General features: G+C 32.8%; 1 protein-coding gene across 5 annotated transcripts in view; it reads right to left on the reverse strand.

Annotated features, from left to right (window-relative positions):
- Nucleotides 1-212: 212 nt before the first annotated feature.
- Vgll3 (vestigial like family member 3) overlaps nucleotides 213-12,161 on the reverse strand; it is a 45,291-nt gene continuing 33,342 nt past the window's right edge. For all 5 annotated transcript variants that reach the window (XR_015452316.1, XM_021238827.2, XM_004857904.4 and 2 more), the window contains one exon: nucleotides 213-5,913. Coding sequence is in view for 4 of the 5 variants with exons in the window: in XM_021238827.2 (XP_021094486.2) it covers nucleotides 5,870-5,913 (44 nt within the window). In the remaining variant the exon portion in view is untranslated. The remainder of the gene's footprint in view (nucleotides 5,914-12,161) is intronic.

Here is a 12,161-nt window from a genome sequence, read left to right on the forward strand (position 1 = left end):
TTTGTAATTAGTATAAGCCATTTCACTTGCTCTTACATTATAAACATTTGTTGTATACTCCCCTCTGCACTGTAACATGACTCCAATAATGAACTTCATAATTAAAAAACCTAAGATGTAATTTTGAAAAATATTGCTAGATTTTTAATTAAATAAAGAGGAAACAAAAACATTTAATTCTCAAGAAATTCAGACAAAATTAAAATGCTACATTAAATATACACATTAAATTCACATTATTTATTGAACAATTGAAGATAATGACATCTGTTTTTACTACAAAGTTTTCCATCATTTTGTATCATTGGCATATAGTTATGTGTCCTGCAGTTGAAGTGTAAATAGAAATTTAAAAGTCTCTTCCCCAATCCCACAAAAAACCCTAAAAATGTGATTTTATAATTATCTTATAAAACCAAAAGTTTTATGAATGATATATATTTTTATTACTTAAAAATGACAGAATAACTAAGATTAATTTCCTTTTATGGAAATGTAAAGGTAACATAATTGTTTGTGGAACTAATAAATTTGAAATTACATTATATTCCAGTGGTGTATGGTAATGTTTCTATTGTTGATTTTCAGTTTACTGGATCATGTGACAAATATAAAGTTTATCATTCTGTGTATTTTTTTCTTTATGAAAGCATTGTACTTTAGATTTATATGATGAAAACATATTGAATCCAACATTTCCTTTAGTATATACACTTCAAAATGATACAAATACTTCACATGAAAACCTTTCCCTATATTGTATATCCTAAAAAAACATATGGAATAGTATTTCTAAATCAGATAGAATATGCAAAAATTTACATATCCTAAGGAATTAAATCAAGTGTGTAAATTAACTTTGCTCTAACCACAGGATAGAAAAAAATTTACACCTCTATTAGTATAAAGAGACATTATTAGAAAAGTTCACATCTTATGCATATAACAACAAATAATTAAAGAATCTTGTAGTCTAACAGAAATATTCTTATGCCCAATTTTAGTAGTCTAGAAACAGGAAGCTAATTAAAGATGAATTTTCCTTTTCTAGAAGGTGTTCTTGTTTACTTATTCAATGGGATTGGTAAATTATGCTCAAATATAGTAGAATTTCTTGGGATTGAATAAAGAGATTTAGGTAAAATTTTTGCATCAAATTAAATTGACTGAAATTTCAATTGAATATTAGTTTTATGCATTATTTGAAATCATAAAAAAGGTTTTTTTAAGCAAATGAAAAAGCACAATGACAATAAGAAAATCACTATCTTTTTAAAATAATGACTATCTCTACAATTTGGAAAGCACTAAAGCACTAAAAAAAAAAAATCCCAATGTATAATTTTAATGTCTGTTCTTTGCCCAATCTGTGATCAAGTTATCAAGGTGATTAATATTTTGCAGCTCCTGAGACAGAGGTTTCCTCTCAGGATTCATACATGTCCCAAACACCAGCTGTAATTTTTTACAGTTTACATATATTTTTTGGACTAAAACTCTAGCCTAATATTTTTAAACAATTTTAATAATAGTTTTAATGCTTTGATAAGAGTTTAAAAGTTCTTTAGCTTTTAAATATTTTTTAAAACATAAGCTGTAATTTTTCTCTCAAGCCTTACATTTCCTGAAAGATTTAGCTTTTATCCTTCGGGGAAGAAAAAAAACAAAACAAAATTTTAAAAATAAATCCTTAGGGTTCTGGGTCCTGTACATTAAAATTGGAGACTGGTTTGGATTTTGGTTTCATAGATTCTGCTATTCCTCCATCACGTGGGAAGCTGATCCATCAGGATTGTAACTGCTATCAATACCCTTTTATAACTGCCTGGCACGCGAACTCTTTCCATCTTCAATAACTGACATAGTGTCAACATCTGCTTCCAATAAAGTTGTTTCTTTTTTCACAAGCAGAGTAAATCTGCTGAGTGTGTAAAGGGCTAGATCCCCCTCCTCTTTTCATGCAGAAGATTTTTCCACCATATTTTGCAACTTTTCCTCCAAAGAAAGTTAAAAAAAATGGATAACTTCAAAAGAAATGCTCTTACTCCAGATGCCAAGGAAGCCCAAAATATTACCAGAAATATGAACTTTGATCATTCAATGACACTGTACTCTTAAATTGAGAGAGGGTCCTGGATGAATACATTCTTGAATTGAAATATGTAAGAAAACTCTCAATTGGGCTTACACATCATGAAGAAATCATTTTCCTTCAGGAAGAGTATAAAAGGTCAGAGCAAATAAATTAATACTTGATCTCTCTCACGTAGTATAAGGAGAATAATCTCTGTGCAGTAATTCCTTACAGTAAAGCAGTCATGTATCCATTTGATTGCTAGACAGATGGGTATGGAAAAATGCAGAACAGACATTCAGGAGTTCAATGTAATGACATTCTCTCTCTCTCTCTGTCTCTCTCTCTCTCTCTCTCTCACACACACACACACACACACACACACCCCACATATGCATGCACACATATATGCGACTTCCAACTTCCCTAGCCTACCCATTAGACATTATTATCCCATTTTACCCATGAGGTAAATTAATGAAGCCCCAAATTGCACATTAAATTGTAGCTAATCCAGAATTCAGAAAAGGGTTTCCATTCTCTTCACATCAATTTATTCCATTTTCATATACATCTCCTAGTCAAAAATCTAATACACACACACACACACACACACACACACACACACATATACACCAAGATAGTAAACTCAAAAACTACATTCTGGCACATGTTCTTCAAGTTTTAGACTAGAAATGGGCAAATGTTATTTGCATAAGAAATATCGAGTTCTTTAGGGGCATCATTTGTGCTACTGGCTAGAATTTTTTTGTTAAATGTACAAAGTTAAAGAAATCAATTCCTCAATTATTTGCAATACACTGGTTCTCAGTTTGTAAATCTTAGAGCAATCTTGGCCAATTTTGCTTAAGTAAATATAAATAACCTTAAAAAGGAAGAGAAAACAGAGAAAAATTACCAGAGTAGTAAAGAGAGTTTGGCTAACTTTCTTAAGAAAACATACTGGGTTTTACAAAGTATTGATGCTCCTGGCGAATTAACAATGAAAAATCAATCATCCTGTTAGGGTTCTAATTTGCCAACACTATGTTGTCCCTTAATTTCTGATAGTTGAGTGCTGGAAGCATAAATTAGAGTAAATGAGAAGATTTTCTACTATCTAATTCATAGATCTTCAGACAGTTTGAATGAGGTTTAATTTTTAAAACAATCAAAGGTGAAGTGGTTCTAAATGAAGTTAGAAAGGTAAGTAGAACCCTTCAATAAAGCAATTTGGAAACCTCTAGGTCCAACAGTATAATTTTGATGCTAAAAAAACAGATTTACAGGGTGACAGAATTTTAAATGTAGAATAAATTTAGATTATTATATTAAATTACAACTCATCCTCTTTTGTGATTCTGATGGTGCTGGTAATATGATAATAAGGATGACAGACAATCATAAAACAGTGTACTTACACCTTTCTACTTAGATTTTAACCCACACCTCAGCTTGTTCTCAAAACTCACTTGAAAATCCTTCCTGTGTAAAGGAGAATTTAGATTCTTTACTTTTCTCAGGCCCCTAGAGCCAAGAAGTATTTTATCCACACATACAAGGAAGGGCAGAGAACAAACTCTAAATTAAAGCTGAAGCCACTACTTGTCACCTCTGTCTCTTTCAATCCAGTTTCACAGATAATAAAGAAGCAAAAATTTAATATTTTCACTTCTTAACTGGAAAATTCCAACTAAAGGATCTAAATGAAGTATGATACTGTTCTAGCAGAAGCTGCAAAGGAAGTTAACAGATTCTAAGGGAAAAGGAGGCTAATAATCCACAGTGAGATATCTCATGGAAACTACTGAATACTGGTTTTCAAATACTCAGGATAACCCTGGACAAAATACATTTCATAGATTCATTAAATTCTGTGCTACACTTATTTGGAAAAATTACAAAAAAATTGTATTAAACAAATAATGTATCAAAATGCATGTAATTAAGCAGGGTATTCCTTAGAAATTTGAGATTGTTGCTGAGTGGAAGATACCTTAAGTTTGAACTTTATGTTGTTAAAAATGTACACATTTTGTTTAAGAAATTCTAGTTAAGAAGAAGCAAAGTAGAGATTGACAAAAATACAAGAGATTATAGGTCTATAACTTTCAGGATCCACCATAAAAATTGATACATAAGATATAGCCGAGTAGAATATTTGAAAATTATCTGTGAGCACTCTGCCTAAGCATGTTGTCTTGTCCATGTCTAATATTCATGCACATGATGTGCACAATTAAAGTTGGAAAGCAGCATTTCATAGAACATTCTATTTTATGTGTGTGGAGAAAGATGGGAGAAATTTGAAAAACTCATTTCATCCAATTCAAACAGCTAAATGAAACTAACTTTTCACATGACACATGCAAGTGAAAGAAGCAATGTACCTTGTCTTTAATGCCTTTAAAATGTCAATTTAAACAACTTTAAATCCTAAGGCCATGTCAAGTTGAATCCTCAATTGTTAAGTTTAGCCCAATTTCAGTAATTGTGGTAAAAGTTTAAAAGCCAATACAAATTTTATTTTGACCTAAAATATTTTAAAGGATTAAAACAAGGAAATCTAGACTTATACCAAAACAATGGAAGAAATAAAACTACTTGCAAAATATCGGTTTAAAAGGTTACATGAGCACTATATTTTTTTTCATTTTAAAATGATGAGCGACATTAACAGAAACAGCCTGGGCTTTGTTACGTGTCTAGTACCTTTCCAGATATTATTTCATCAAATTCTCCAGGAAAAAAATATCACTTTGAAAAAAACCTCATTAACTTTTAAATTTTTATGAATGAATAATTAGAAACAAGCAGAATAAGTCACTGGCACTCACAGGTAGCATGATTAAACACATTTGTTTTTAAGTACAGTAGTTGTTTATAAATTCTGGTTCCATTTATCAAAGTTGGATGGACTAGAAAGAGAATTATTATACTTTAGGCAAACTTTCCATCTGATTAATGCAAACTTTCATCATAGCCTCCAAGTACTCTTCGGGAGAATCAAAGTAATGAAATATCCTTTAGGGTGGCCCTTAACATTTCCCCTTTCCAAGTTATACATGTAAGTCAAAATTAAGTGAGCTAGAAGAGAATTAAATCACCACTGAGATTTAATGGAAAAACAATACTGAATTGGTTTGGCTATAGTGTAGCTACTTTTATAGAAAGAAGAAAATATCACACACTTGAGGTAAACCTAGAAAGCACAAAAATGACCATATCACAGACATTATAAAGATAAGCATTTTTTTAAACATTGTTGCCAGTGCTTCTCTGAGAGCAAGTTCTTTAAACAGAACTCAACAATTTTTACAATATTTTTTAAAAATCCCTCAAAAATAGCCCATCAATGCTAAACCAAACTTTCTGTATTTCTACAAAAATAGATGCACATAGAGTTACAAAATTTTATTCCTGAAAGAATGAGCATTTTCATTTGTGGTTCATCTTTTCCGACACAATGGCTGGTTCCAAAGGAAAAATATAAAAAAATAAAAATGAAATAACAATTAACCCATGTACTGGTAAAGCCAAAAAGTAAAAAAGAAAGTCACACAGTTGACAAAGGCTCAGATGAGGGAAAAAAAAAAAAAAAAAAATGCTTTTCTTCAATGACCAGAACCCACTTTGCTTTCTCCAGAAAAGTTTCAAACCCAAAGTCAACTGCCTGACATGTCCTCTTCTCTTTCCATGTTACTTGTGTCTCTTTGCAGACTGGAAAAATCCTAATAACAAATTTCCACAGTGGGTCCTTGGATTTAGGCTGCAACTCAACTTCCTAACACTGTTTCAGTACCATGGCGATTCCTTGCTCTTGTCATGATGCTGTAGACCTAGAAAAGTGACAATAGGAAAAATAAAGAACATAAGTACAGATAGCACCCACAAACGTGTACAACTTGCATTCCACTGGACACAGAAGCTGAAAAGACAACTCAGACAATGATGAGAAATGACCTTGTCTCTAAGCAAGAACATTTTGTGATTTTCAAAAGCCAACCAACTTTTTAGTGAGAAAAACTCTATACTAAAGCAGTGGGACTTGACAGTAAAAATTTCCTGGGGCCGGGGATTTAGCTCAGTGGTTCTGCTGCCTGCCTCGAAAGCGCAAAGAGCAAGGCCCCAGTTTCGATCCCCGATACAAAAAAAATTTTTTTCTATGATTTTTATTATCTTGGAGTTTGAATAATAAATGCAATGTCATTAAGTAAGTGAAAAATTTGATTTATAGCTTCAAAAGGAGTTGACATTAAGAGAAAAAGAATATAGCTTCAATTAATACTTTCACCAACCATCATAATGGCACTTTAGGCCAAAACAGCGAAAAACTTCTGTTGTTGTCTTAAAACGTATTCCACAATTGGATTATTATAAATTGGTGATCGGTTAGACACAGTTAAAAATAGAGTCTAGTATTGTCAATAAAATAGATACAGGTGATTTATATCTAATAACATAAACCTTTATTCTATTTACTAATTTACCTATTTTAATCCTCTCTTCTTCCAGAAAATATTTAGAATGACTCATAAAAATCTATACTACATAGTAAGAAAATAAAATTGAAGTAAATTTTAAAATAGTGCTAAGAATATATGTGAATACAGATTAATTCCAGTTCAGAGCTAAATTTGAGAAGCTTTTGAAAGAGGAAATTTAGAAAAGATGACTTTAATCTGAGTCTAACACAGTCAACTGATTAATTTCTTATTTGGGCACTTAGTGTAGTGTCATCAGTTTACACCTACTTGAAGTCATTTTTATTTTTTTTGACAGCTTTACTGAAATATAAGTGACAAGAACAAATGTATATATTTAAAGATTGTAACGAGAGGCTTTGATAGCTAGATTGTGAAATAAAACAATCAAATTAGCACATCCATCCCCTGTTTTAATTCCTTTATTTTTATATCTGAAGCATACTGTTTGGAAGAGTGAAGATCTTGAATATACTCTAAAGTCATTTACTTAAGTCAAATACTGAAACATGAAGTGAAACGTTTTAAACAAGAGAGGGTAGAAATGAAACAGGATTGTCCTTGTATGGGTGCAAGGCTCTCAGGCTGTCTTCCTAACCTTTCAACTAAAATGGTTGTAAGTTTGGCCTGGATATCAGAAATTGAGTAACTAAATGACCTGTATGATTTAAAATCCTTAATACTACTAAAACAAGATTTTTTTTGTTCCACAACTTGTCAAATAATTTTATCAAATAATAAATATTACAAAAACAGACAATTAATTGTGTCCTGAAAAATGATTGCAGACATTAAGACAACATACCAAGCAATGTAAATGGAGAGAACAAATGAAGAGATCCATGAGCACTGCAGCATTGATATCCTAGGAATAGGCATTTCCCAAATGTCACAAAAATGGCCCTGACTTTATTTTTTTCACAAGTGTACTGGTACAGTATTATCTCTGTTTGTTGGTCTGTTTTTTTGTTTTGTTTGGGGAATTTGGGGAGGTTAGGAGAATTTTATTGGAAATATGAAGAAGAATAGCTCTGGGTTCCCAGGAGGGGTCTTGAGTGGGTGGCCCTGGAATTATGTTTAGATACAGAATCAACTGTTTTTCAATTTCAAAAGAAAAAGAAGGAGGATAAAAGAGGAGAAGTGGGGGAGAAAGAAGGAATGAGCAGATCTGGGTTGCATCAAGTCACTCTAGGTTTACTTCACTTATTTTCAAATGATTTTGTGGTTAGAATAATTTGCAACCTGACATAGTCTCTGTTGGGTGACTCTTGTAATCTAAACCTCCTTTACTGACAATCTACTGACTACATAAATATTTTTTTCATTATTAAAGCATCTTATCTTCAGCATGACTCAGTATTTCCACACTTGAAGACTGCATCAATCCATAGAACGTCAGCACTGCAAGTCATGAATATTGCTACAATCATCAAGTGGCTGGAGTGTCTTTTCTTCTTAAATAGATGGAATCCCTACTTTGCTTTGCAATGACATATGACTCCTTCACAATCAGCCTTTTGCCATAGACAAGTACTGCATTATTTAAAACAGCCCCAAATTTCAGAATAACAAAAGTCATTCTCTTATTATAGACTCAAATATTCATTTTTTGTCCATGTCCTTGCATTATTTTAAGTGTAAACCTTAAGAAATCAACTCTGCTATGGCCTGAAAGGCATTGAATGTCTTCTGGGTCCTTGTAGCTTAGCTTGTTCTTGGTAGTGGGACATAAATCAAGCCTTTTCTTTAATTACTAAGCATTCTATAGACTCTATACATATACTAGGCAAATCTATATATTCCAAAGTAATGTACAAAACAGGAGTAACCACAAACAAAAGATCCTACTAATGAACTGTAACAGGGTCACAACCTTTCTTATTATGATAATTGGTAACGGTGGACCAGAAAATTTAAAAAGTCAGCCAGTGAATTTAGTTTTCCCCAGCAATGGAGGAGGGCAAAGTTGTTAAACCATGATCCTTAGGTGGGCTACATAAAGATGATTTCTGCAAACTTCTTTGCCAAGACAGAATCCACTCTACTGCAAGTGTGTTGCTCCTACTTAGGCTTTTCATTTTTACCGTCTCACTTTTCTAACTCAAACTCATATTATAATACTGAGAATTTTCCACTGGCTGTCTAAAATCACCTGTTTGCTTTCTTTATATTGGTAATTGTGTTTAGTCTTACTGTTTAGTCTGTGTGATTTTCTACAGAAAAGAAAATAAACATCATAGAAATGACTGTAACACTTTCTTTCTTAATTTTCCCTGAATACACCAGATAGCACATTGTGTGAAATCTCCCATCTAGTGCTTCCAAATATTCTAAAAAATATATTTATTTTTCAAATGAGAACACCGAAACTAAGAGGAGTTACACAGCTATTAAGTAGGAGAGTTAGTCTGATGTCAGAGTCAGTGGTCAACAACAATTATATGCTCACCTATATGGGCTATGTTGGCTGTAGGCTGTGTTGCTGGCCCATGTATCACAACAAATCCTCTCCCAAAATCAATTCAAGGAAAGGTTAATAAGACTTTTTTCATATTCTTTTTGCACTATTTAGAAACACAGAACTGTTACCATGGTTAACATAACAGTTCTTAGTGATTTGTCACCAACCATATATCTGACATTTTTTCTAAGACAATAAATGATTACACTATACTTCAGATGGAAACCAGCAGTATAGAAGGATGTCATATCAACTGATATTTTTATATGTATCTTTAATGTAACCAGCCCCCACTGGACTTCCCCAGTATGAACTTTTGAAACAGAGGCTGGACATTTGATTTATGAGGTGTTTATCAGAAATGGACCAAGGAACAAAGTCATGAAATTGTTGGCTTCAGAGATTGAGTTCAATATTCAGTTAGGAGAAAAGTCTGAGAGAAAAATGAAAACTCATAGACACATTCCTTCACTTCAACTTTAACATCACAAACAGAAAAGAAAAACAAAAAAATCCAGAACCGAGAAGAGAAACAAGATAATAATTAGGAGAAAGAAACTCCTTGGTCAAGGGAGAGGCTCACAATATGATTTCCTTTCAAAACTAGAAGAAGCTGACAGTTTTAATCTGAGAGCCTACTAAAACAAGATCCCATAAACTAAGTAGCTTAGAAACAAGAGAAATTTATTATCCCAAATCAGGAGACTGGGAACGCTTAAGATCAAGCTGCCAGCAACTAGCTTTCTGCTTCAAAGAAGGAAGACTCTTTCTCAAAGTAGCCTCATAAACTGGAAGAAATCAGGGGTTTTTCTCAGGCCTCTGTATGAAAAAAGACTCTGGTCCCACTCCTCACAGCTCTGTTCCATGATCTAACCATCTCTGAAAGACCCTGCTTTCTAATACCACCATCAATTTAGGGGGAAAGCTTTCAACATATGAATTTTGGAGGGGATACAAACATCCATATTATAGCAGTGGCTATATATAACATTATTGGGAATCATCGTCCTAGTTCTGAGAAAATCATATTCTAGATGAGATTTCAGGAGACCAAAGGTATATGGATTCTCCTCTTCTAAAAGGCTATGGAAATAAGAAAGTACAACAGCAACAGGGTGTGTTTAGCATGAAGATCTGGAGACTTTCTCCCTCTCCAGCTTCTCTCAACTCCTGTGGGTTTTGTGAAAAGAGTTGGCTCTGAGAGAATTCTGGTGGGGCTGCCAGTGTCATAGCTACCTACAGCCACCCCACAGCAGAAGCACCACCTCAGAAGAGTATTTTCTAGGGATGACAAACACTATGAAGTTGGGCCAGGGATTTAGCTCAGTGGTTATGCCGCTTGCCTTGCAGGCACAAGGACCCAAGTTCGATCCCCGGTACCAAAAAAAAAAAAAAAAAAACTACGAAGTTGAACTCAGGCCAGGTTTAAAGCACAGCACTTCACAGAGAATGCACAGAGAAATAGATGAGGGACAGAGGACCACTTAAAAACAGCTAGAAATGAAATGGCAGCACTAAGAGACAGGAATCTATTCATCACCAAGTTTTGTGATGTGAATAATGTTCTGGAAATACAGGGGCAACCCCAAGGAGAATGTAAGGGAGAATTTGAGAAGTTTCAACATTAAATCATATTTTGTTTTAAATTATCAGCAATGGGGATATCATTGGATTGATAATCCCAAAAAACAGTATAAATGAGGAAGTTTTCTATCATATTATTTCTATTATTATTTAGAAATAGTAACTAATACATTAGGTCACAAAATGTTACAATCTGCACAGCTAAGTTTTAGGGACTTTGATGGCCACAGTCACATCTTACTAGAAAAATGTGTCCTACTTCTAAGGAAGTATAGTCATTTGACAACACCATTGACCATGGCTCTTAAGTTAAATATGCTTCCAATTACTTTTATTGCTGGAGATAAAAGAGGTAACCACAAAATGCAAAACATACTGTTGATAAAAAGAGAAGAGAACCAGGAACATAAAATCTGGAAGTGTGGGCAGAATATTTTCTGACCTAAAAATAAAGAAAACATTTAAATGAATAAACTTTTCATTTCATAGATTTAAGAGTGTAGAAATCATTCATGTAAGAATGTTTTTTTATTAGATTGATGAGCGCCTAACTTATTCCTGTATTAAAAAATTAATACTGTGCTTCACCTATGCTCTAATAAAGTCATACTTATAAAAACAAATATAAACAACTCAGTGTTAGATATTGTATTGAAATATTCAACTTGAACAACTATTTGACACTAACATTAACACAGACAAATGATCACAAAGACTTGGAAGAGACAGTCATACTATTTTCTATTACTTTATGAAATTATCATTATAAATGATCATACAACTTCATTTGTTTGTCTGTGCCTGGGGCAAATGGTTTAAATACAAGTTAGAAATTTCTAAGTAAGATCTATGTGAGCATAGTCTCTTACTACTAACTTAGGGGTAAAATATACAAGTAACAGCTATCTATTTTGGGACCTGTGATTTCATTTTAGGTGAATATCAACCCAGATTATGTATAACCACAATAGAGATTGTCTTTTATTGTTTTTAATACATCTTTTGTTGAATCTCAAAACATCATAGAATTCTTGTTTAAAAATCAACATAGACTTTAGCAAATAAAAGTCCTACATAATATCCTACATGACATCCCTTGTCATCAGGTGAATTGCTGAGTATATTTGAGATCTGTGTCTATACACCACTATTTATACTGTCCTGCAACTTATTATTTTGCCAGCAATATTATTTTGGAAACCTATTCCTGTTATCTTGGAAAACTATTCAATTTCAGTATACACAGCCTGACTCTTTTTGCACTCTTTCTGGAAGGCTTCACAGTACTTATTCTGCAGTATGCCATACAGAGAGAGAGAGAATATTTTAATAATTATAGATAAGTCTTAGAAAATGTTTATATGATTGCTGAATTTATGAATTTAAAATACCTGATTGTTTCTGTTTGCATTTCTTTCATTATTGGTGAAGATAGGCACTGTGCCATTCCTTCCTCTGTGTTTTAACTTTGGCCAGTTCTTATGCATTTTAAAAAGTAATTTCCTCATTGATTTTTAAGTGTTTTAGGCATACTAGGGAAATTAGTATTTTTATGTTT

This window comes from Heterocephalus glaber, unplaced genomic scaffold (genome assembly GCF_053883595.1).
Source record: "Heterocephalus glaber isolate CG9 unplaced genomic scaffold, H.glaber_assembly_v1.0 deba00000122, whole genome shotgun sequence".
Classification (NCBI taxonomy): domain Eukaryota; kingdom Metazoa; phylum Chordata; class Mammalia; order Rodentia; family Bathyergidae; genus Heterocephalus; species Heterocephalus glaber.